Source organism: Phacochoerus africanus, chromosome 1 (genome assembly GCF_016906955.1).
Source record: "Phacochoerus africanus isolate WHEZ1 chromosome 1, ROS_Pafr_v1, whole genome shotgun sequence".
In the NCBI taxonomy this organism is placed as follows: domain Eukaryota; kingdom Metazoa; phylum Chordata; class Mammalia; order Artiodactyla; family Suidae; genus Phacochoerus; species Phacochoerus africanus.
Window position 1 is genome coordinate 106,785,078 of NC_062544.1, and position 26,648 is coordinate 106,811,725.

The window sequence follows — 26,648 nt, forward strand, 5'->3', positions numbered from 1 at the left end:
AGCCACAATAGAAATTCCCTGGGTTGTTTTTTGTTTTTTTGTTTTTGTTAAGTTGTATATTTTAGAGATTAAGCCCTTGTCAATTGCATCATTTGCAACTATTTTCTCCTATTCTGTAGGTTGTGTTTTTGGTTTTCTCCTATTCTATAGGTTGTGTTTTTGGTTTGGTTGTGGTTTTGGTTTGGTTGTGGTTTTGGTTTGGTTGTGTTTTTGGTTTGGTTGTGTTTTTGGTTTTTGGTTTTGGCCTTTGCAAAAGCTTGTGAGTTTTACTAGGTCCCGTTTATTTATTTTTGTTTTAATTTCTATTGCCTTGGGAGACTGACCTAATAAAATGCTTATATAATTTATATTGGAGAATATTTTACCTGTGTTGCCTTCTAGGAGTTTTATGGTGTCATGTCTTATGGTTAAGTCTTTAAGCCATTTTGAGTTTATTTTTGTGCATGGTGTGTGAGGGTGTGTTCTAATTTCATTGATTTACATGCAGCTGTCCAACTTTGAGAGCACCATTTGCTGAAGAGATTGACTTTTTCCCATTTTATATTCTTGCCTCCTTTGTCAGAGATTGACAGCAGTTGTGTGGCATATTGTTATTTTAAAATTATATCTATATAACATCTGTTTAAGAAGTCCTATTATATTTCTGTTCTCTTTTTAAAAAATCTTACATCTATATAGCCCCCTATATAGATTGGATTTCTAGCCTGGGAGCTTCCATATGCCATAGGTATGGCCCTAAAATGAAAAAAAAAATAGAATTTGTTAAACAAAAATAAACAATATAGAATGTTAGATAATTTTATTTTATTATTTTTTTCTTAATTCTCATTTATTTTGATCTCTGAATAGCATGTGAGCACATCCTCTTTCTTTTTTTTTTGGTGATTTTTAAAAATTATTATTCAAATGAATTTATCACATCTGTAGTTATATAATGATCATAACAATCCAGTTTCACAGGATTTCCATCCCATAACCCAAGCACATCCCCCCACCCCCAAACTGTCTCCTCCGGAGACCGTAAGTTTTTCAATGCCTATGAGTCAGCATCTGTTCTGCAAAGAAGTTCAGTCTGTCCTTTTTTCAAATTCCACATGTCAGTGGAAGCATTTGATGTTGGTGTCTCATTTGTTAGATAATTTTAAATGAACACCTATCTCCATATTTTTATGTTAAAGTAATAACACATGTATGTATAATAATTTATTATATGTTATATTATTATAGAATTTTTGGATATGATATGGCTCCTTTATTGGCCTGGGAACCCTTTTGTCCTGGATCGCCTGTCTAAGAGCTTGGCCCTCCTCTCTGTATCACTCAACGTTTGCTACAATAATGCTGTGGAACAAACTTCTCTAAGACTCCTAAGACTTAGTGGCTTCCAACCGCACCATTTATTCTCATGCCTCCGGGATGGTTGGACGTGGCTCCAGATAGTGAGTTGGGTTCAGGTCTGTCCCACATGTCTCATTCTAAAGTTAAGCCTAGAGGGTAGTGGCTATCCAGGTCTTGTTTTTTATGTGGTGAACCACCCGAAAGAAAGTCAAACCATACTGTATAATGCCTCTGTTGCTCACATTGTAGTGGTTTTAGGGATCCATGGCCAAGCCTAATGACAGTGGCACAGACACGTGCTCTGCTCACTGCAGGGCAAAAGGGAGTGAATATTTGCTGAGCAATAATCTGAGCAGCACCAGCCATTGAAGAGCCTTTGTGGGCCCCATCCAATGACTTCCATTTATTTCCCATTGGCTGTCCCTTTTTGCAAGTGAGGTTGTGAAATATATAATTTTTTTTGGCTGGACATGCTACTGCCCTTAAAATATAGGGGTTTAATGAGTGAGAGAAAAAAAGAAAATGTATGCTGGATGTTAGCATTCTCTACTACAAAGGAAGTTTCCTTCTCATTTGTTCATTCATGGATTCAATAAATGTTTCTGAAAGTTTGCTGTGAAACAGGCCCCTTACTGGATGATGTAACTTGTATGAACCTCAGAACCCAGGGAGGTGGGCTGAGAAGGGATTATGGTTCTTATTTGTCAGGCAAGGCATGTGAAGCCATTGGAGGAGAGTTGCTTTACTGAGTACCCATGCTTTATGAGCTGCAGACCTAGCCTTGAACCCAGGTCTTTTGTCTTATTCCTTTATTCAGAAGCATTTACTGAGTAGCTGCCTGGTGCTAGGCAAATGGATACAGAAGGCCCAGAATGGTCTCTTCCTCTGAGTAGTTTGGGATCCAAGGCCATATTATTCCAGAGTAACTTCAGGGAACAGGGAGAATAGCTTCATTATGAAGAAGTGTCAGCCTTTATAGGTTGGCTGCTTATGACACTTTCAAGAAATAGGATGATAGATGACCTTCCTTTTTTGTGTTCCCCCTTGTTTGTATCTTGCAAATGTTACCTTCTTTTTGTTGGAAATTATAGTTGAGAAAAATGCAAGTGAGCCAGGTATTGATGACCTGGGTGTTCAGGATAGAGAGGATTTAGGGGTGGGGTGGTGAAGGTACATCAGGTTAAAAATGTCAAGAAAAGGCTTTGGATGAAGGGAACTGCCCTTAAAAAGGTTCAGAAATGTATAAGAGGCCTAAAGAAGTTATCAGAAATCAAGCCTGGAAGGACCTTGAAACCCATGCTGAATTTGCTTTTAATCCTGAGTTAGGGGGACAGGCCAATGGCAGGTCCACATTTATGTTTTTGTAGTTATGTGCAGGATGGATTGGAGAGAGTGAAAGCAGAGCCTGGATGTCCTTCCAAGGGTACTGTGAGACAAAAGTTTGAGCCAAAGAAATGGCAATGAGAATGGATAGGAGAGAGGTTCCAGAATCATTTAAAATGGACATTTGGACATGGGAGCCAAACACGAGGAGTTGCTTATTTAGCTTAGCAGTTCTCAGTCTGGAATTAACTGTGCTTTAGAATTAACTGTGCTTAAAAAATGGACAAGTTCTTGGAGCGTTCTTGTGGCATAGTGGGTTAAGGATCTGGAGCTGTCACTGCAGTGGCTCAGATTGCTGCTGTGGTGCAGTTTTGTTTTTTTTCTTTTTAGGGCCACACCCATAGCATATGGAGGTTCCCAGGCTAGGGGTTGAATTGGAGCTACAGCTGCTGGCCTACCCCACAGCTGCAGCAACACAGGATCCGAGCAGTGTCAGTGACTTACATCACAGCTCAGGCAATGCTGGATCCTTAATCCATTGAGCGAGGCCAGGGATCGAACCCGAAACCTCATGGTTATTAGTTGGATTCATTTCTACTGCACCACAACGGGAACTCCTGTGGTGCAGTTTTGATCCCTGTCCTGAGAACTTCCATATACTGTGGTTGCAGCCAAAAAAGAAAAAAGAAAGATTCTCAAGCATTGGAAATTTGATTCATTAAGTCTGGGATGGAACCAGACATGGAACCATATTAAACAGTGGGCCAGTTGGGGAGCTGCCTGGGGTACTCATTTATAAGGAGCCCTAAAATGTCTTTAGAGCAAATTGGAAATTTAACTCCTTAGAAATGGTGAAGATGGAGAGAGATTCACTCCGTGATGAAGTGGGAAGCACTCTCTGGTGGAAATAGTAAAATATTCCTCACCAACATCAGTTGATATTTCCCACATGCAACATCCACTGTGTAACCTGTGTAACCAGAAGCCCTACCGGTGTCCTCGGCCCAACCTCCAAGTAAATACTCTAAGTAAATACTGCATGAAATGCTGTTTCCTAGAAAGGAGGGCATTATTGGTTACCTAAATTTAATATATTCAGAGCTGGAAGGAATCAGTGTCAACTAGGAGTTAGTAAAGAAAGGGAAGGCAAGAGTCTAGGCAGGATCTTGTGAAAGGCAGGTGGAGTGATTCCAGATCCTAGAGTGTCCTCAGCTAAGCAGTTTATTTGCTTCCGCACTTGTGGTCATTCCTGGACACTGACGACTCACATTCCTTCTGGGTTTTAAAAGTGGCAGTTGTTCATTTATGAATGGAGTCCCTACACTAACCATCTGGGTACTTGATCCTTTGCAGAGCAGAATATCAGTTGGACAGAATGGCTGAGCTTGGGATTGGGCTTCAGAATGTAGAGTTTTGACTCCTTGTTCATGTATATCATTTCACTTGTTTGGGCCAGGTTCTAGAGCAGCTTTTCTCAAGTGTGTCCCCTGCGTCCTGAGAGCTGACTTCTCTGAGAGTTTTCTATCTAGTAAACCTGGGAAAAACTGGGCACTCTCCTCCTATCTCAGGAAACCCCAACATCTATTACCATCAAAGGCTCTGGCAGGTCTGACTGCCAAAAAAAAAAAAAAAAAAATCTGTGTTCAGTGTTCTCAAAGTTGACCAACAGAATCCTGCATATAAAATTCCTTTTCTAGGAGTTCTCATTGTGGCCCAGTGGGTTAAGAACCTGTCTTTGTGAGGATGTGGGTTTGATCCCTGGCCTCACTCGGTGGATTAGGGATTTGGGGTTGCTGCAGGCTGTGGTGTAGGTTGGCATAGGTTACAGATGCGGCTTGGATCTGCCATTTCTGTGACTGTGGCTGTGACTGGCAGCTGCAGCTCTGATTCGACCCTAGCCCAGAGAATCTTCATAAGCCATAGGTGTGGCCCTAAAATGAAAAAACAAAACAAAACAAAAAAACTTTTCTATATAGCAGACACATTCTGCTAAAGACCACAAAACTCTTTGAAAACATTAAAGAACTGTCTCTATTCTACTCTCCATAGTTTTTCAAACTGTACTCATTAGTGGATTTTAGAGAAATATAATGATTAGAAGACACCATTAAAAATAATTAAGATGGGGTAGAATAGAAAATATTGGAGTGCATCACGTGATAACAATTGCTAAAACTTTTAGTTACATTTATGTGTAAGTTTACGACATAGGATGTACATCTTACATAGGTTGCAGTTAGAAAAGGAGGCTCTCCCCAAATGGCTGGACCAAACACAAAAAAGTCTGTACTGTCTGTCCCACTCCCTTTTGCTTTATGTTCCTCAGTCAGTGCTCAAATTCCCAGTCCTCCTCATCCTCGCTAAGCACAAACTAGAGTTTTCAGCACTGCATCCTATGTCCTGTTCCTGACTTATAGATTTCTTCCTCTCTCTTACCTGCTCTAACAAATAGACTTTGGTTTGTGAAACTACTTACTATCTGGCCTCAGGCAAATAGACTTTGGTTTGTGAAACTACTTACTATCTGGCCTCAGGGAAGTCACTTCAGCTACCTAATCTTCAGTTTCCTTATTTGAAAAATGGTGGTAATAAATTTTCTGTCTTAGGATTGCTTGTAATGATGAAATGCAATGACCTATGGAAAGCATCTGGAACATAATAAGGACTGAAAAAATCTTTTGAATCTGTTGTATCCCCACTACACACACACACACACACACACACACACACACACACACACACACACACACACACACACACACACACATTAAGGAGATCCTCTTAAGAAGCAGTGTTAGTAGTGACATCCTCAAAACATTCTGCAGCAGGGGGACTGCTGGGAAGATACCAGCTTCTGTCCATCTAACAATGGTTCTTACCAGTTTCAGTCTTGGAGGGTAATATTTCAGCTTGGCTCCCAGATTCTCTCAGAGCCCTACTGCTGACCCTGTCCCCACCTCCACCTTCTTTCCTACAGGCTGTTAAGAATCCTGAGATTCAAACATTGGGCTACTTGGGGACACTGATCTAAAAGAGGTCCAGGCCCTGGTGGAAGGTGGCTCAGCTGTTAACAGAGAGGCCAGCCCCCAATTCCAGGGCTTTGGATTCCAAGCCTGGTCCTGTCTCCAACACGGAGCATGCAGATCTTTAGGTCCTGCCTGGCCTGTGCCACAGCGCTGGGAGATTACCCAGGGAGTGTAAGGTGCTGTCTGTGCATCCATATCAGGTGCTTACTCCGGCGACCTAAACACTGATTAGTTCTCAAGGAGAGAAACTGTTCAGTGTTAATGACCTTAAGTGGTCAACAGACTTTCCTTCCAAATCGCGCTTGATGACGGGGCTCAAACAAGGCTGTGAGGCTCCAGTAAAATTGTCTTTCAGAGGCTTTGCAGGGGAAAGTGATAGTTTTGCGACCCTCCGCAGGAACCCCGGGGTTTCCGCCGTTCCAGAGCCCCGGACTCCTTGGAGGCGAGATCGTGGCGATGCACAGCCTCGCTGCCCAGCCTTGGTTTTTCACCCAGCTGCAGGCAGGGCCGTTCCTTTCTAGCACCTGGGTTCCTGCTCTAGGCGGCTGAGGCTGCCTGAACCCCGGGTAGGGCTTTTATTGTGAAAGGAGCTCCCCCCTCCCGTGCTTTCGGGAAAGTGGGGAGGCTGGGCCGGGATGCTCGGCAGGGACTTTGCAAACTCTGCAAACGTCCTTAGCCGATTACAGAGGCTCGAGGCTGTGGGAGGGGTCCCGCAGAACGGCAGATTCTCGCAGCCCCAGAGACCCCCCCCCCCATTTGCATTCGCCTATAGACCTCTACCAACCCCACCGCAGAGCATCCCACCGCTCATCTCTCTCGTCTGGGAGTTGGCCGTTAGGAAGCTGTGGCCCCTCGGTCCGGGAAACCCAGGTCCAGGGAAGCCGGGAGAATCGTGGCGCTAGGAACAGCCTGGGGCGGCAGGATGAGCTGGCGAGTAGGCTGAGCGCCCCGAGGAGCCAATCCAGCCACCGCGGGGAACATGGTAGGAATCGCAGGAGGGGAAGCTCAGGCAGGCGGGTGGGCGCCCAGACAGGTGGCGGCAAGCAGCGCACCCGCCCTGCACGACCTCCCTGAGCCAGAATTGTTCCCAGAAAGTAGCAGGGGGGCGGGGACTTAGGAAGGGGGCAGTTGGCTTTTCTGCTTCCCTCGGCTGGGGGAGGACTGTAATAAGGCAGCTTTCCTTTTGGACCCTCACTCCCTGGCTGCACTGTAACCCTCTGGCAGTGCTGCAACGACTCCATCTAATCCACAGTGTTGGGGAGGAGAGGATTCCACGGGGCACTCAGGGCAGCCAGTGATGGGTGAGACGATTTTGAAGTTTCTTTCTATCTTTGAGAAAATGCACGTGAATTTTATATTCTATCATAGCCATATTTTAATATTAAAAAGTAATGCCTTGCATTTATTACCATGGAATTATGTTGGCCCTGGTAAGGTTCCAATGCCTGGCTCCCAGTGTCCCATCTCCCTCTGCCTCCTGGGACCCTAGGGCTGGTATGGGGGTGGAGGACTGCCTGGGGCATCATTCATGGAGCCAGGGACCCTGTGAAGGGTTGGCTCTTCCATTGATAAAGCTCACAGACACCAACAAGCAGGAAAGATAGACTTTTTGGGGGTATGATCCAGGCAGTGTAGCTAAAACACACGTGTAGCCTCCGGAAAGGGACTTCCCTCAGCACTGGCTGCTGATCAGCTCTGCTTCCAGATAGAAACTACTTACAGCCCCTACCCCCACCCCCTCCTGCAGTTCACTGTCCTTCCCTGGGGGGTATCATCCACCAGGATAAGTTTGAACTCTGAAGGGACTCAGAGGGGTTCTCCTATTTGCTTCTTTGGACAGCCCCCCACCCTACTTCAAGATCACACAGAGCAGATTGGAGCTCACTGTACTTTCCAAGGAATTTAGCTTTGGGTCTGGATTTGAGACGGGCACTCAGGATTCCCCTGATGGGCAGTCTCTGGGAGGTGAGCTCCCTGTTTGCCAGGTATCTGGGCAGTGTCTGTACCAGAGGTGGAAGGCCACTGACCAGAAGCTGGGGGCTCAGGGAAGGGGACCCATGAGGCTAGGGGGGATGCTGTTTCACTTTATCCCTGCATAGCACCCCTTCCCCCAACCCTCAGAGTTTTTGTTTTTTGTTTTTTGTTTTTTCCCCCTCAAAGCTGCTAAGGAGAAATTAATAATGGAATCTTAAGGTTGGAAAAGGGCAATGATTAGAGGTACAGGCCATGAAAAATCAGCAGATATTTTACCCCCAAACTCCCTTTTCAGGGCCAGAATGTCTCCAGAAGAGAGTATAGGCCAAGGCCATCCACTCAGGGCTGTTACTGTTGTGCAGGAGTCTCCTGTCCACGGCAGAACCTCTCAGGTCTCCTCTGGCTTCTGCTTGGGCAGCCTTTGGGTGCCACATTGATGTGATTGCTCCATGCCAGGGTGGGCTTCTTTTTTTAAATTATTTTTTTAACTCAATGAATTTTATAACATTTATAGTTGTACAGTGTTCATGACAACCCAATTTTATAGCATTTCTGTCGCAAGCCCCCAGCCCATCCCCCACCTCCAACCTGTCTCCTTTGGAAACCATAAGTCTTTGAAAGTCTGTTCTGCAAAGAATTTCATTGTGTTCTTCTTATAGATTCCACATATAAGTAATAGCATATAGCATTGATGTCTCACTGTCTAACTTCACTTAGGATGATAATTTCTGGGTCCATTCATGTTGATGCAAATGCCATTATTTCTTTCCTTTTTGTAGCTGAGTAATATTCCATTGTGTATATGTACCACATCTTCTTGATCCACTCCTCCATCAATGGACATTTAGGTTGTTTCCACATCTTGGTTATTGTATATAGTGCTGCAGTGAACAATGGGGTACGTGGATCTTTTCGAGACATGGTTTCCTCTGGATAGATGCCCAGGAGTGGGAGGGTGGGCTTCTTTTTCCCGTGAGCCAGCAGGTTCCTGGCTTTTCATCCTCAGTTCTGGGGTATGTTAGGAAGAGGACTTTAGGTAGGATTTTGCTGTGTCCGGGTCCACATGCCAGAGAAAGGGGCATATTGGGCACCCCCTGGCAGCAAAATGGCCTTGGAGATCTGAAGGTTTCCTTTGCTCCTCCCTCTGAATGAAGGGTCTTGTGGTCCAGAGGCCTGGGGGCCCGAGGGCAGCCAGGCATTGGCAGAAACCAGCATAGGAGGAGGCGGGGGGCTAGGAGTCCTTTGGGGGCCTTTGTTTCCTACTCTGTAAAATGAGATTGAACTGCATGCCCTTTGAGGTGCCATTTAGCTCCAAAAATGGGTGATGCTTGAATAATTCTGAGGGTGGACCCCTGATATTGCCCTCTTCTCAGCATGAGCAGCTAAGCAGGGTGAAAGGAAGAAGTTGTTCTTAGCACTGACTCTCACTTATCCCCAGATCAAATCCAGGATGGGATCCAGACCAAGGGATTTTTTTTTTTAAGTCTCCCTAGGTGATCCCAGTGTGCAGCCAGGATTGAGAACCACAGGGCTTGAGGACTGAGGGAACAAGAACTGCACTTAGAGAGAAACTTCTTTTAATTCATTAAAATTGAGATGTGAATATCCCCAACTTGTTCAAATATTTAGTAATTTCTTAATACCATCGTATTACTGATCCCATTACATAAGATACAAAAGCCTGAGTTGGAAATATAAAGCTAACAGTCTGGAATCCTTAAATGTCTTTTTGCAAAAGTGGACCCTGAACTTCAGGATCAGTGAGGGCATTTTTGATTTTTGATCATCTTTTTTTTTTTTTGTCTTTTTGCCATTTCTTGGGCCACTCCTTCGGCATATGGAGGTTCCCAGGTTAGGGGTCTAATCAGAGCCATAGCCGCTGGCCTACACCAGAGCCATAGCAACATGGGATCCAAGCTGGGTCTGCGACCTACACCACAGCTCATGGCAACGCCGGATCGTCAACCCACTGAGCAAGGGCAGGGACCGAACCCGCAAGCTCATGGTTCCTTGTTGGATTCGTTAACCACTGCGCCACGATGGGAACTCCGATTTTTGATCATCTTAAAGGGGCTGTGGGTCTTATCCAGGGCTTGGATTGTGTATTTCTAAAGCTAAGAGTGGGACACTTGCCACTTCCCTTACAGTAATGGTGGGAAGCTTCTTGTATGTTGAAGACTTTGAACTTGGAAGAAAAATATTGATAGAAGTTAAGACTGTTATTGCCAACTTAAAAGTGTTTTTTCTGGTTCTTGGGGGATAAAAAGTATATGTATTTCTGAAATATATTTTATCTAACAGCCATACTGCAAAATTCTATAGGTAACCTTGATTATTGTTTTGGTGTATCTCTTACTTTCTTGGAGTATTGTTTTATTTTATTTTTATTCTTATTTTTATTTTTTGTCTTTCGAAAGCCAAACCCATGGCATATGGAGGTTCCCAGGCTAGGGGTAAAATCAGAGATGTAGCTGCTGGCCTACACCACAGCCACAGTAACTTGAGATCTGAGCCATGCCTGTGACCTACACTGCAGCTCATGGCAACACCGGATCCTTAACCCACTGGGCAAGATCAGGGATTGAACCTGCGTCCTCATGGATACTAGCTGGGTTTGTTAACCACTGAGCCACAACAGGAACTCCTTGAGTATTATTTTAGAGAGTTGTATACCAAACTTGCAGTTTTGCAGTCTGATTTGTTTTACTTTACTTTTCATTAAAGCAAGTTTCCATGTCTACATCTTTAAAAAGATGTTTATCACCCTACTTTCAGTGCTCAGTACCATGATTTTGATAATCATCTCCCTGCTTGTAGACTTTAGGTCATTTCTCTTTGGGGCTATTTTCAATGGCATGGGCCAACTTCTGATCATCCATGGAAATGGGGATCTGAGTGCCTGGGGAACAGATTGCTTCAGCCTCTTCATCAAAGATTTTGCTGCAGCCACTTTCGAGGCCCCAGAATGGGAGTATGGGAGGCATTTCCTCTTGTCTATCTTCTCTCTGCTATGATTTTGTCATAAGGAAGGCCATAGGCAGAAGGGGGTCCCAGAAGAGGCCACACATGGGTCAGTTCTCCTTGTGAGAACCAGAAACTCAAGTCCCTGGAGGTTGAGACTCAGAGGATGATCTCTAGGAGAATGAGCTAAGGCCACACAGAGAAGGGCACAGAGAGCTGGGCTAGAGGGAGTTCTTCATTCCCCAGCCCCACACCATGCAGGTCCCATCACAGACACTGTGGCATCTTTGTATACTTGAGACCTTTGATGTAGCTTGGAGTGGTGGAGAAGAGGCACACAGTTTGAAATCAGAATGAGGTTTGTGGCAGACTAGTTACTGTGCAGCTCTGAGTAAGTACATCAGTGCTCTGAACTTCAGGCTGCTCATCTGTAAAATGGATTTACACTAACGTGTTGCTGTTAGCAAAAGGACCTCGGAGGTGACACCACTTGATGTCCCCAAAGGTGCTATAAGAATGGGAATTTTACAAAGAACCCACAAAAGTAGATTTTTCTTTTGTCAGGACCTAAAACAAACAGTAAGGAAGTAACTGATACATTTCATTCAGTACCTGACTAGGGTATTTCTGGGACTCTTCTCTAAGTGTGGATCAAGTATAGACAGATTTTATCCTAAAATAGGTTACTTGCTTTGTTAGATCTTTCTTACCAGGCAGGAAATTCCCAGCCTGTAGGAGATGTTTCCCTAGTCTGTGTGCCCCAGGCCTCCTTTGGATGCTGGCCAGGTGAGAAGGTAGCCCCATTCCGCCACAGCCCCTGAGGTCTGATGCTGGGGTGCCCTGGCAAATCACCCTGCTGAGGCCTTCAGGTTCTTGGGCTTAGCTGGAGAAGGGAAGAGATTAAACTAGTTTTGGAGTTAGAACTGGGAATCAGGACATTCAGTCCTTGGAGCCTGCAGGGAATTTGATACCCTCTCTTGCAGGCATCACCCCCTCCTCATGGAACAGCTCCTGCTGCATACGCAGGCCAGGCTTTGCAGGGATGGCTGGGGAGCAGAGGGGTTTAAACAATCCACTGGCCCCAACCAGACCAAGCAGGAGTTGGTTCAGAAACAGTGGATTGGGGAGTTCCCATTGTGGCACAGTGGAAACAAATCTGACTAGGAACCATGAGGTTTCAGTTTCGATCTCTGGCCTTGCTTAGTGGGTTAAGGATCCGGTGTTGCCCTGAGCTGTGGTATAGGTCACAGACGCAGCTTGGATCTGATGTTGCAGGCCAGCAACTGTAGCTCCGATTGGACCTCTAACCTGGGAACCTCCATATGCCATGGGTGTGACCCTGAAAAGCAAAAACAAAACAAAACAAAACAAAAAACCCCCAGTGGATTGGAAGGGGTAGGGTGGGGGTAGCATGGGGATAGATCTTTTGAAAAAACGAGGTCTTTAGCAGTTTTGGGAGCCAGTGAGAGAAATGTACTTCAGATAGGCCTCAGAGATGCTTTCTGACAATCCCCTCAGAGGAGGTCTGGAAGACTAGCCCTCCCTCCCTCCCCGCCCAGGGTGCTAATGTAGAAGCAGAGTACTTCTGGTATCCTTAAAGCCTGGGTGCTAAGAGCCACTGGATTGTGGGTTTTTTTTTTGTCTTTTTTGTTGTTGTTGTTGCTATTTCTTGGGCCGCTCCCGCGGCATATGGAGGTTCCCAGGCTAAGGGTTGAATCGGAGCTGTAGCCACCGGCCTACGCCAGAGCCACAGCAACTCGGGACCCGAGCCGCGTCTGCAACCTACACCACAGCTCACGGCAACGCCGGATCGTTAACCCACTGAGCAAGGGCAGGGAATGAACCCGCAAGCTCATGGTTCCTAGTCGGATTCGTTAACCACTGCGCCACAACGGGAACTCCTGGATTGTGTTTTTTTTGGGCAGGGGCGGGTAGGGGGCTTCATTATTATCCATGCCACTACAGAAGCAAAGAGATTATCCTTGATAATAGATGCCATTTTCAGGGTGCTCATGGTGTGACTGTGCTCTAGATGCTCTTTCTACCCATGATCTACTTTAAATACACCCGATTGCCTTTGCTTGGATCATTTTTTGATGTGACTGCTTCACTTTATTATTTCCATCTGGGATGTTTGGGGTGCAATCTCTATATTGTCTGAATGAGTCTACACAGGCTTGAGTCTGATGGGCACCTGGCCTGAGGATAGAGTAATAGTGGATGCTCTTATACACCATGTGCGCATATTCTTGGAAGTGGCCTGGGGTCTGGCCATATTTCCCAGGGCCTGGCTTGGTGGCTCCAGAACTGCTCACTGAGAGGAAGTTGGAAGGTGCTTTAAGATAGCAGCTGGTGAATTCAGGGGTGAGGGGCGAAGGGTGGAAAAAGTGAAAGATAGGGAGAGAGGGATGTGGAGGATGAGGAAATAGTAGGGGCCTTTACTGGTCTCCAAGCCTTGACTGGTTCTGAATGAACACATGTCTCCTTTGGGTAGGGCCTGAGTCTCACTCCCCTTGACTTTGGAGTTCTTGGGTGGCACATCTAGGAGGCCACAAAAGGGGAGTTTACAGTCTACGTATAAGTGTGTGTTAGTACTCCCTTTCTTTCCTTCCTCTCTTGGCATTCATTCATTCATTCATACCTGCTTTAAGCCAGACGATGTGCTAGAAAATAACAACAATAAAAAGCACAGATCCTGCCTCTAGGAGACACACAGTTCAGTGATGCTGCCTGTGTAGGTATGTATGTGGGGTGGAGCAGGTGCAGGGGAGAGGGAATGTGAAGGAATGTTTCTGACTTGCAAGCTAAATGCTAATGAGGGTGCAGAGAAGGATGCCTCTGATGCTGAATGCCCTCCCATCCTCAGCTTGAGGAATGAGGGCCACAGGGAGGCTCCAGGACAGGGAGGGCCTAAGAATGGCCTGGATTTGTCAAGTGAAGAAAAGAGAAGCTACTGTATAGTTACTGGAGTAGCTAAAACACAAACACCCTGAGAATATCTAGTGCTGGCCAGGATGCAGAGCTACTGGAACACTCATATGTTAAAGATGAAAATGACAGTCATAGAGCTACACTGGAAAACAGTTTGTCAGTTGCTTATAAAGTTAAACATTCATATACCATATAACTCAGCAATCCTGTTGCTATATATTTACCCCAAAGGAAAGAAAACACATGTCTGTACAAAAACCCAGATCCAGGGAGTTCCCGTTGTGGCGCAGAGGAAATGAATCCGACTAGGAACCATGAAGTTGTGAGTTCGATCCCTGGCCTCACTCAGTGGGTTAAGGATCTGGCATTGCCATGAGCTGTGGTGCAGGTGGCAGACGCGGCTTGGATCTGGCATTGCTGTAGCTGTGGCATAGGCCAGCAGCTGTAGCTCCGATTTGACCCCTAGCAGGTGCCGCCCTAAAAAGACAAAAAAGACAAAAACAAACAAACAAACAAAAACAGACATGTTATAATACCTTTATTCAAAATTGCCCCAAATTGGGAACAAGCCAAAAGTCCCCCAAGGTAGATCAGATAAGCAGACTGTGATCTAGTCATACCATGGAGTAGTACTTAGCCTTACAGAGACCACACTGCTGACACAAACAATATCATGGATGCATCTCTAAGGCTTTATGCTGAAGCCAGTTTCAAAAGATTACAGGCTGTGTGCTTCCATTTATATGACATTCTGGAAAATGCGAAACTCTAAGGATACAGAACAGATAATGGTGGGGAATGGAGAGGCTGTGACTATGAAGAGAAGTTTTTGGGGTGATGGAACAGTTGTGTCCCATTTGTGGTGGTTGTTCTTTATATGTGTTAAAACCATAGAACTGTATACAAAAATTTTAGTTTTGCTGAAAAAACATTTTAAAAATAATGTAACAAGAAGAAAGAAAGGCAGTCTAGCATAAGGAGTAGCATATACAAAGCCCTAAAGGCAAAAGTGGGCTGTCAAAGTTGGCTGGGAGGGAGTTGGGGAGAATATTCCGGAAATGGAGCATGAGTGGTCTCCCCAGCTAGCAAGAGATTTGTGTTATTATCTTGAGAGCAGAGTGGGCAATTTTGAGCTTAGAGAGGTGAGATTGTATTTTGCGTATTAGAGAGCAGTTTCTAAGGGAGGGGAGACTGCAGGAGTTGGAGTGGAGGGCATCTGGGGAAGGATCCTGGTCCTGGTAGACAGGAGGGAGGAATGACCTTGTGACTGGCTAGAGGGAGCAGGTGTAGGGGAGAGATATTTGGGCAGGAGAACTTGGTAACCTGAGGGCAAGTCAAGAACAACTTCCATTCTTGCTGAGGCATCTGGGTATACAGGCTTCTGGGCCTTCCTCTTCTTTCTTCATCATTATTTTATTTATCTTATGAGGGGTCTTTTAACTAGTCACCCTTAGAAGTAACCATGATGTAGAACTGACTTATTTAAAAACAATACTAATCATTTCATTTCTATAAAATAGATCATTGTATTATATTCTTTTTAAAATTGAAATATAGTTGATTTACAGTGTTAGTTTCTGTACAGCAAAGTGATTCAGTTAAACATATTATATACTCTTTTTAAAAAATATCCTTTTCCATAGTGGTTTGTCATAGGACATTGAATATAGTTCTTAGTGCTGTACAGTAGGACATTGTTGATTATCCCCTCCTTGTATAATAGTTTACATCTACTAACCCCAAGCTCCCACTCCATCCTTCCCTCAATCCCCTCTCCCTTGGCAACCACAAGTCTATTCTCCTTATCCATGAGTCTGTTTCTGCTTCATGATAGGTTCATTTGTGTCATGTTTTAGATTCCACATGTAAGTGATATCATATGGTATTTTGTCTTTCTCTTTCTGACTTGCTTCACTTAATGTGATAATCTCTAGTTGCATCCAGGTTGTTGTGAATGGCATTATTTCATTCTTTTTTATGGCTGAGTAGTATTCCATTGTGTATATGTACCACATCTTTTTTTTTTTTTTTTTGTCTTTTCGCTATTTCTTTGGGCCGCTTCCGCGGCATATGGAGGTTCCCAGGCTAGGGGTCGAATCGGAACTGTAGCCACCAGCCTATGCCAGAGCCACAGCAACGCGGGATCTGAGCCGTGTCTGCAACCTATACCACAGCTCACGGCAACACCGGATCGTTAACCCACTGAGCAAGGGCAGGGACCGAACCCGCAACCTCATGGTTCCTAGTCGGATTCGTTAACCACTGCGCCACGATGGGAACTCCTGTACCACATCTTCTTAATCCATTCATTTGTTGATGGATGTTTAGATTGTTTCTATATCTTGGCTATTGTGAATAGTGCTGCTATGAACATAAGTGTTCATTTATCTTTTTGAATGATAGTTTTGTCTGGATATATGCCCAGGAGTGAGATTGTTGGATCATATAATTCTATATTTAGTTTTCTTAGGAACTATAGAAACTGTTTTCCAAAGTGGCTGCACTAACTTAACATTCCTACCAGTAGTGTAGGAGGGTTCCCTTTTCTCCACATCCTCTCCAGCATTTATTATTTGTAGACTCATTAATGATGGCCATTTTGATTGGTGTGAGGTGGTACCTCATTGTAGTTTTGATTTTCATTTCTCTAGTAATTAGCGATGCTGAGCATTTTTTTCATGTGCCTGTTGACTATGTATATTCCTTCTTTGGAGAAATGTCCATTTTTTCAAGTGGGTTGTTTGTTTTTTGTTGTTGAGTTGTATGAGCTGTTTGTATATTTCAGAAATTAAGATCTTGTCAGTTGCATCATTTGCAGATATCTTCTGCCATTCCATAGGTTGTATTTTCATTTTGTTTATGGTTTCCTTTGCTGTACAAAAGCTTGTAAGTTTGTAATCTTATAATCAGATCCCATTTATTTTGTTTGTTTTTATTTCCATTGCTTTAGGAGACTGACCTAAGAAAACATTGGTATAATTTATGTCAGAGAATATTTTGCCTATGATCTCTTCTAGGAGTTTTACGGTGTCATGTCTTTTTTTTTTTTTTTTTTCTTTTCTTGGGCCACACCCGTGGCATATGAAGGTTCCCAGGATAGGGGTCCAGTCGGAGCTGTAGCCTCTGGCCTACACCACAGCCACAGCAACGTGGGATCAAAGCCGCTTCTGTGACCTACACCACAGCTCAAGGCAATGCCGGACCCTTAACCCGCTGAGCGAGGCCATGGATTGAACCTGCAACCTCATGGTTCCTAGTCAGGTTTGTTAACCGCTGAGCCACGACGGGAACTCCCATGTCTTATAAGTCTTTAAGCCATTTTGCGTTTATCTTTGCGCATGGCGAGAGAGTATGTTCTGACTTCACTGATTTACATGCAGTTGTCTAACTTTCCCAACACCACTTGCTGAAGACACTGTCTTTTTTGCCACTGCATATTCTTATTTACTTTGTCAAAGATTAGTTGACTATAGGTGTATAGGTGTGTGGATTTATTTTTGGGCTCTCTATTCTGTTCCATTGATCCATATGTCTGTTTTTGTGCCAATACCACATGCTGTTTGATAACTGTAGCTTTATAGTATTATCTGAAGGCTGGGAGGGTTATGCCTCCTACTTTGTTGTTTTTCTTCAGGGTTGCTTTGGTAATTCTGGGTCTTTTATATATATATTAGGATTATTCCGGTTCTGTGAAAAACATCATGAGTAATATGATAAGGATTGCATTAAATCTGTAAATTGCTTTGGGTAGTATGGCCATTTTAATGCTATATGCTTAAGAGCCATAGTGAAGTGTTTGACATTCCTTAATCCTCTGAATTGATTTTGCCAATATAATCATAAAAATAGGATAGAGATAATTGCAATAATAAATGAATATGGCATTATTTATGACACCCAAGCCACCTGGCTGGCAGTCCCCAGGGTCCTCTGCCTGCCAGAGCAGCCACACGGCTCCCCTTCCTCCTGGCCCCCAGGCCCTGCTGGAGGGTGGGCAGAACTGCGGCTGCTCTATTTCCTTGCCCACCTTCCTCACCTGCTACAGGCTTCGGCTTGGGTTTCTGCTAAGTGGCCACAGGAAGGGGCTATGTCACATGCTGTTTACTTGTGGGCATTTTTTTGTTTGGCTTTTGAGAATATTTGCTTGCAGTAAGCAAACAGCCTTTTCCAGAACCATCTGGAGAATTCAAATCCTTCCATCTTGGCTCAGGCAGCAGGTTCACGGTCCTGTGTTTAGAAGCCAAGTCATGTAGGGATTTTTCCAAGAAGTCCATCAGTCAGAGAACTGATCAAAGATAGCAGAGGGCTTAGGGTTAGAAAGGAGAGAGGGAGAGAAAAAAGAGAATAAGAGCTGGAGGTGTATGGACGTGAGATGAGGAGCTCAGGGACAAAAAGGAAGCCCCAGGGAGGCCCTTTCACCTCTTGGCACCTGTGTGAAGCCCACAGGTGCTCCTTGAAGTCTGAACATGCCAATCAGAAGACACAGGGTCTGGAGCTGCACTGGGCACAGTGCTCTGGGCTGCGTTTCAGCAGCATGCTGCCCTCTGGTAGAGCAGGGACACTTTCTGCTGGCCTGGCTGGTGAGGGCTGACTGCTACTGCCTCTCTGTGTTTCCAGTGTTTGCCCTGTGAGCCTGCTGGGGAGCTTTATTGGAACAAACTTGGTTTGTCCAGCAGCTGGCCCTGCCTCTGTCCAGAACTGGTTTTGCACCAGTGCTATGAGATGCCTTCCAGTGTGGGAGGCATTGGAGGATTCTCAGGACATTCTGTCCCTTATATCTCAGTCTCCATGTTTCCTGAAAGGAGAGTATCCATGTGAGTCCACGCCTCTAACCAAATTTCCTTCATATACATGCCCTCAAGCAAGTTATACCCCTCTCAATAATTTCTACCACCCAGCTAAGTCCTTAGCAGGGCAGTGTTGTCTATGGTTGTGTTCCCATCTGGACCATAGACTGAAGGCAGAGGCCATGCCTTTCTCTTTCATTCTGGCCATGATTTAAAACACTGCTTTAGTACTTTTAAATGCTTGGTGCTTTGTTAGAGGTGGGAGAGGAGGAGTCAAACCTGTAACACCTTAGAGGGTCATAATTTCAAAAAGTACAGGATCTGCAACCCCTTTCATCCTTTTTTCTAAAGGAAATGAATGAACTCCAGCCCCAAGGATAACATGATAACCCCTTTCCAGCCAGGTGGAGGAAAGTGGGGAGGGGTAACGGGCTCATGATCTGCCCAGGCTGGGATGAAGGCTTTGGGTTGTGCTGCCTGGGATGCCTGGGCCCAGTGCGGGTGGAGGCTGGGAGGCCAGTGAATGGGTCATTTGGATGTCCATCCTTTTGCTGAGGGGAGGGTGGGTGGGACACACAGGCCCCTTTCTCCAGGACAGAGTGGCTCTGTTGTCTCTCTGCACAGAAACTCAGTGTGTACCTGTCAGGGGACCTGGATCCTGGCTTAGGGACTGGCTGCCTGCAGAGGTGGCCTCCTGGATGGCATGAGCACTCCCTCCCCACCTCCACACACATCCGGCCACTGTCTGCAGGCCCCAGTCCCAGTCAACTCATACAGTTCTGTCTCACCCTCCTCCCCCCTACTCTCCCTACTTCTCCTGGTGCCCTAGAGATCCTGTTGCGACTACAAAGATGCTATTGTATTCCTTTCTTTCAGAACATTCTTTCTTGAAACTCTAGTTGAAATCTTCTCATTTCCCTTTGGGAAGGGCACATGGATGGCTGGGCAATGCCACCCTGTTCACTTGCTTCTCTGGGAATCAGGAAAGGTTCCTGGTCTTTGTTCACAATCACCAACGCCAGGGCAGTGGCCCATGGTGACTGACCTTACATACCTTACTTGGTATGATTTTAAAGCATGAAGGGTTCAGAGGTGAGTTGTAATCAGAACTGAATTCAAACTCTGCCTACCACCTGGGGCAACTCAGTGAACCTTTAGCCTCTCAGCCTCAGTTTCCCCTGAAGATAATTCTGTTCCATGCTATAATGAGCATAAAGCACTGTGTACAGTAGTCATCAGCACATAGTAAGTGTTCAGTTAATAGGTGCTATATCTTGTTCCTAAACAACAGACAGAGCTGGAGGTGCAGCAAGGCCTGGGCCACTAGGGCTGTTAGTAGGATCCTTCAGTGCATCAGGGGAGCAGGAGTTAGCGGGTATTCTTGGGCCCTAGCTCTTATGTAGAAGGGGTGCTAAGGTGGTGGAATTGGGGGACTATGTGCTATATGGGGCCTGCCTTTATATCAGCCATGTGGATCCATGCCTATAATGGTGAACTGGAGAAAGGCAGAACCAAATGGTACCAGATCCCTAAACTTGGATGAAGAAAAGTTCCATTTTTATTTTCACTTGTTTCTAACTGAAATTCAGCATTTCTTTAATAATGAATGTAAGCATTAACTACAGTAGTGTTAACATGACCTGCGACTTTGTCACCAAGAGGAATCAGAGGAGTTTTATATCATGAGAGTGGAAGCACATACTTTGAAATATAGTCTTTTTTTTTTTTTTTTGGTCTTTTTGCCATTTCTTGGGCCACTCCCACGGCATATGGAGGTTCCCAGGCTAGGGGTCCAATTGGAGCTGTAGCCACCGGCCTACACCAAAGCCACAGCAACGCAGGATCTGAGCCACGTCTGTAACCTACACCACAGCTCAAGGCAATGCCGGATCGTTAACCCACTGAGCAAGGGCAGGGACCGAACCCGCAACCTCATGGTTCCTAGTCGGATTTGTTAACCACTGCGCCACGACGGGAACTCCGAAATATAGTCTTTATTCCTCACTCTTTTGAAATTGCATTTGTTATTAGATGTGCTGCTAGATCTCATTATTTTAATGTGTTAATCAAGAAGCACATTTATTATTATATCATAAATTTGTTTTTTGGAATATTTTGATGACTATATTTCAGTATAATTGATTACCTTTGTAACACTATGTCTTTTTTTTTTTTAAATACCTTAAAGAAGCATCCTGAGAAAGCCACGGCTTCACCAGGTGGTTGGAGTAGTCTGGTACTTTATAAAAGGATCAGAACCCCTGCTTCTGTGTAGATATTCATCAATGTGATCTGATTTTGGAATATGTCGAGAATCCTCTTTATCTAAAAATGTCTTTCCTCAGCTTCTACTCTGAGATCATTAAAAAAATAATAATAATAATAATCTTGAGGATTTCCCATTGTGGCTCAGTGGGTTATGAACCTGACTAGTATCCAGGAGGATGCTGGTTCAGTTCTTTGCCTCAGTGGGTTAAGGATCTGGTGTTGCCATGAGCCGTGGTGCAGATTGTAGATGCGGCTTGGATCCTATGTTGCTGTTTCTGTGGTGTAGGCTGGCAGCTGTAGCTCTGATTCGACCGCTAGCCTGGGAACTTCCATATGCTGCAGGTGTGGCTATAAAAAGCAAAAAAAAAAAAAAAATCTTCAACAAATTCTAGTGAGTGCTGGCCTCTGTGCTGGCTGCGGGAAGATCATTCCCCATTAGTACTAATAACAACATACATTTGTGTTGGGCTTTGTAGCTTTCTTATCCATTATCTCATCAGATCTTTTAATTTTCAGATGTTAAGGCTGGTATTATTAGATTCATTTTAGAGAGCAATAAATAAAGTAGCTTAGAGGTCATCATTAATTGACCGTAATTGCCAAGTCATGCAGTTCATAACTATGACGGACTTCAACCACAAATGTGAGTCTCTTTCCACTCAACCAACCTGAAAATTCTCACACTTAGACATAGCCCTTTTATTTTGGTAACATCTTTGGAGATCTTCTGTTCAAAGTAAATGTCCTTGGAAATTTGTTTCTTGTGTAGAGCGTTGCCTGGAGGATCTGGGTCCCAGGAATGTCTTGTTTAGGCATGGTGGAGGGAAGGGCAGGGCTGAAGTAGGAACCCTGGAAGTGGGCTAGATCTGGATTCAGGGAGAGGACACCCTTGGGAGGCATGAGGGCAGGACATACGGGCCTTGGGGTGTGTTGGAGCTGAGTGTATAGAGGGGCATAGGGAAGCCCAACTCGGGGGAGAAGTCCTGACAGGAAAGGTGAGCTCTGAAGCCCAACTTGACTCTCTTTGTGTGCTTTGCTTGGGGAGCCTCCAAACTTGGTCAGCCATCCAAGCAGCATCTCCATGAGGGGGCTGAGGAAGTCCCTATTTCCGGAAACCACTGAGGAGACTGCCTGGGAATGGGCTCAGAGGGCATGTGATGGGCAAGCAGGCATGTTCTTTGTAGCATGAAAACAGAGACCTGCTCCTCTTCTCTGACTCTAAGAAGGTCCCTGGGACACTGCGGAGTACTTCCTGTCATCTCTTGTCTTTGGCTGTGGCTCTTTTCCTGGTTAGATAATGAGCCCCTGGAAGGCAGCAGCTCCCCCGAAGTGCCCAGTGCAGTGTAGATGTAGAACTCAACAAGTGTTTTCATTGGGTGGCAGCCTCATATTTAAGCTCGTCTAGCATGACTTTCTGAGATGATGGAAATGTTCCATTCTGCAGTGTCCCCCATGTGGCCACTCCTTACAGGTGGCTGCTGAGTACTTCAAATGGAATTAGTGCAAACAGGAATGGAAGTTTTAAATTTTAATTAATTTAAATGTAAATAGTCACATGTGGTTTGTGGCTTTTGTATTGTACAGTGCAGCTCTGGACCAACAGGTATAAACTAAAGTACTGATGGAGTCCAGGCTGCTGCATAAGTGGCTGAAGTGGGCTGGATATAATGAAGAAAAAAAAAAAAACAATCTATGTTTTTTTTTCCTACGTTGTATTGAACTGGGGTCAGGGAAGTGTTTTATCTTCTTTGAAAAACAGTAAAGCAAGTAGATTCCAAAGGCAGCTGTCCTTCCTTCTTCTGGGAGACAATAGGGATCAGTGAGGTCTTTGGTGAACAGCAGAGAACATATCATTGAGAGAGGGAGCCATGCTGTATTCCAGTCATGTGAGATCATGGACCCAAGTTGTGGCTAGAACTTCCTGCTTTTCAAGGGAAGCTGGAAATCTGGATTTGGGGCAGAAATACCCTGGTTTTTAAACACTGATGCACATTTATTTAAAACATTTCAGGCCAAATAAAACACATCTGCAATCCAGTTTTGGCCCAAGGATCCCAGTTTACAAACTCTCCTCTAGACTTTATTCTGGAGAAATCCGTATGACTTGCTACGACTGGATTGGATTTAAGGCAAAGAATGGGATGGATTCTCCCTTTGTCGTCCTTAATTGGCTCAGCCCTGTATTGTCACAGATTTGGTTGGACTGGGGAGAAGTGTGTATGTAGGCCACAGACCTGCCTCCCTTCCACTCTTCCTGGGGGATGTGTCCTGGCCTCTGAGCAGCCAGAGAGTAGAACTCTCTGGAAGACTAGAATGGAATGGTCCAGAGAGAAACTTGCTTTAGTTTTCAGCCTAAACCCTCACTCCCAGGCCTGCAAGCAAAAGCATAATGTATGGCTGTTAATACCAAGGCAGACAGAGAAAATTTCCAACAAATGACAGGGTCTCCAAAATTCCATCTGGCCTGCGGTGTTCCCACACTAGTGCTCTTATGAGCTGGAACAAAATGGTAATTCAGTTATGGGTATGGAGAGAGCTCCTGGGGCAGACGGCAGGGCTGGAAAAGCCCCATCATATAATCAACATAGAGACTAGAGCACAGTAACCAGCTGGCAGGGCAGGGGAGATAAAGGACACATTGTTTAACCCCCTCCCATCTCAGGAGCAGGCTGAGGGTTCATATGCCCACCTGTAGGGCAGGTGTTCTTAACGCAGGTTCCAGGTACCCTGCCACGGAGGTAACTCCTGGGTTGTGCTAGAAAATTATAATCAGTTATGATGAAACGTAACTATATTTCAGGTTCTGTTCTGAAAGCTTTACCTACAACAGCTCATATATCTCACAATTCCTAGTGGAGCGGTTTTATTTTTGAGTGACAAGTCACGTTCTTTTTCCAGCAGAATGTCACCATCCTAAGGAGAGTGACTTTTTATCTGTTTTGTTCATGGTGTTTCATGTCATCCCTGTGAGGATGCTACCATTCTTATCGCCATTGTACAGATGAGGAAACGGAGGCCCAAGTTCACACAGTCAGGATGCGGTAGGGCTGAAATCAACATTCAGGCAGCCTGGCCCTGAGTCCATTGAAATTAACGGGCTGCTGGTGGTAGGTGTGCCTGGTGAGCTGCTGCATCCCTGTGGGCCCAGAGAGGAAGCTTATAAAACAGGCTAGGGACTGGGAGAAGGTCATGAGGAGTGGGTTTGCCCTGGGAGTTGGTCCTGAGGTCAGGGACTGAGTTGGGCCCCTAGGACTGTTTCGATGTGGATATTCAGTTCCTTGCTCAGCCTGTGCCTGTTGGCTATGGGCTCCCTGGAGGATGTGTCCAAACCCCGAGAAGCTGTTTGTCTTTCTGATGACAAATAGGTCACTCTGTCCTGGGGCAGAGACCTGGCAGCTGCAGGACTGTACACTCCATGATCCTGCCCGTGCTGAGCAGTGAGTCAGCACTGAGGCTGGAACTCAGGCTGGGATACCGTCCCCTCTGTGGTAGGGGCCAGGGGCCCTTTGATGGGCACCCCCACAAGCCAGGGTTCCTTGCTTGGGGCAGGAGATGTAGACATTTTCCTTTCTGTTCATCCTCTACTCTCTGAGACTCACACCTTGGGTGATACCTGCAGCTCTCTTTAAAAAATGAGGAAGGCAGTTTTGTGTATGATTATGGCTGGGGATTGATAGGGGGGTCTGGGATCAAACTGTTGGTCCAAGGGAGGCCAAGCCCTTGGCGGGTTGCACCGCTAGCCTCTGCTCTTTGCTCAGCACCAGCTTCTTCTTGGTCTGACTGCTTGGCTTTTCACTTGGGAGATGTGAAGTGTGCCGGTTGCCATTTTTTTGGAGAGAGAAGGATCTGGGATCCACGGAGATGGGGAGAATCTTCAGGTTGGAAAAAAGCATGTTCTTTTCCAAATATATAACCCATGAGGGCTTCTCATCCATGGGCTACTCTGATCCTCACCTGCAAATTCTCCCCTCCTCGGCTATATCTCACCTGACACTGCACAGGGAGGCATTGTCCTCCTCCTTCTTCTCCTCCTTTTCTTCCTCCTTCTCTTAGCTGACATTTATTAAGCATCTCTAATGAGTCTGGAATATGAGTCTGATGGATAGTTCTTTCATTTAATTTTCATAACTACCCTATAAGGTTGTGTCTTAGGTTGCCTTCTCCCAGAAGCAGACCTTGAGCAAGGATTCTGGTGCAAGTAGTTTATTTGGACCATATGACCAAAGACAGCATGGGGGTGGCAAGGGGGAGGAAGTGGGACTGGGTAGGCGGCTGATGCAGGGTGCAAGCATGAGCAGGTTACCTCTGTGAGCAACCAGGGCTCATGTCTGCTAGGCACTTCGAGGACAGTGTAGAATATGCCTCAGAGTTGTCCTCCCTGAGGGGTGGGGAGGATAGAGTCTTTACTCACCAGTTGCTATCTGTCATGGTTGAGGGCTGATCCTGGAGGTATTAACTTCCTAGCAGCATACTCCTGCATTCTAAGCAAGCACCAAGCCAAAGCTACTTGTGGGGAGGATATGGGCAGGGTGCAGACAGCACCTACTATAGGTAGGTGTGTCTTTTTCCAATTGAAATTGAGGCACATTCCAGATGCATGAGTCACTACCAGATTCTTTTTTTTAAGAGAAAGAGGAAGAGTGAAAGAAAATATGAATGGGAGTTCCCACTGTGGCGCAGTGGAAACGAACCCAACTAGTGTCTATGAGGACTAGTGTTGATCCCTGGCCTTGTTCAGTGGGTTGGGGATCCGGCCTTGCCTTGAGCTGTGTTGTAGGTCGCAGATGAGGCTCAGATTCTTCATTGCTGTGGCCGTGGCATATGCCAGTGGCTACAGCTCTAGTTCAAACCCTAACCTGTGCATTTCCATATGTTTGGGTCAGGCCCTAAAAAGCGAAAGGAAAAGAAAGGAAAGAAAGAAAAAGAAAAAAAAGAAAATAAGGGCAACTATCATTTCATGAAGGTTTTACTTCAGTTACACACAGAGTATTGGGTCACAATGTCAAATGTATTCCTTTGCATATTGGTAAAAAGAAAGTTTGAAGGCCAGTGGGTAGATGACATTGCTGTGGACATCAGAACCTGGTAAGAAGCAAAGAGACTAAGTAACTTGCCCAGGGTCAGACAACAAGTAGGTGTGTTGGGATTTGAACCCAAAGGCTGACTCCAGAGCCTCAGTGTGGAACTGCTGTGCTGCCATTGACTATTTCCAAGGTCCTTTAAGCGGTCCTGGTCTTTACCTTGTTGTTCATCTGTGTGGGGATGCTGGTTATGAGCCCAGATGTTATAAAACATATAGCTGGAAGAACTCAGTATTTACGTGGTCTACACCCAAGTGTTGGTTGGTTGAAGACCAGCTGTTGTGGAATATCCTTGGGATATTCCAGGGCGAGGATAGGCTAAAGGAGAGGGGGTTGGAGTGGGAGTGGGGAGGGGGCAGGGCCAGCAAGATGGACATGCTCAGAACCAGGCCCTCACAAAAGGGTGATGACCTGTGCATGGCATCTAGGGATTGGCCCCACAGCCAACTCCTCAGCCCAGTCTGTCCTTTGTTACATTGTTGTAGTAATAGCAGCTACCATCTTTTGAATAACAGTTATGTCCCTGAAACTTCTTTATGAGATTCATGCACATTACCTCATAAACATTTGCATCAATCCTCAGAGGTAGATGCCATTGTTTCTACCATGGTATAGAAGCATATGCAGAAGTAGGACACTTGCCTGGGCGTCCTCACCTGGGGGCTGGTCTCTGCTCTCCACCTCACAATGTGATAGGTGGCCCTCCTCCTGATGGCTGATCCTCCCCACTGACTCACTATCCCCTCCTCATGACCTGTGTGCTAATCTGAGGTTTGCTGGCACAAATTGACCTGCTATCACCTCTCTGGTCCTGCCTTGCACTGACTTGGTCTCTGTGGCTGTTGATGATGCTGATTTGGGTAGGGGCTCCCCAGTCAGTGTCAGATTTCCTAGGATGCACAAGGTGGGAAAAACCTCTCTGCTTTCTAACCAGGTCCTGCTGGCCACAACTATGTCAT

At 45.4% G+C, this 26,648-nt stretch overlaps 1 protein-coding gene across 3 annotated transcripts in view; it reads left to right on the plus strand.

Annotated features, from left to right (window-relative positions):
• GASK1A (golgi associated kinase 1A) overlaps window positions 1-26,648 on the plus strand; it is a 96,824-nt gene that overhangs the window by 31,484 nt on the left and 38,692 nt on the right. The window contains exon 1 of one of the 3 annotated variants that reach the window (XM_047771253.1): window positions 6,322-6,669. The exons of 1 other annotated variant lie outside the window; for it this stretch is intronic. In XM_047771253.1, the coding sequence (XP_047627209.1) occupies window positions 6,667-6,669 (3 nt within the window). In that variant the 5' untranslated portion in view covers window positions 6,322-6,666. Of the gene's footprint in view, window positions 1-6,321; window positions 6,670-6,965; window positions 6,989-26,648 lie in introns of those variants that run through there. One more of the 3 variants, XM_047771272.1, reaches the window with a different exon arrangement.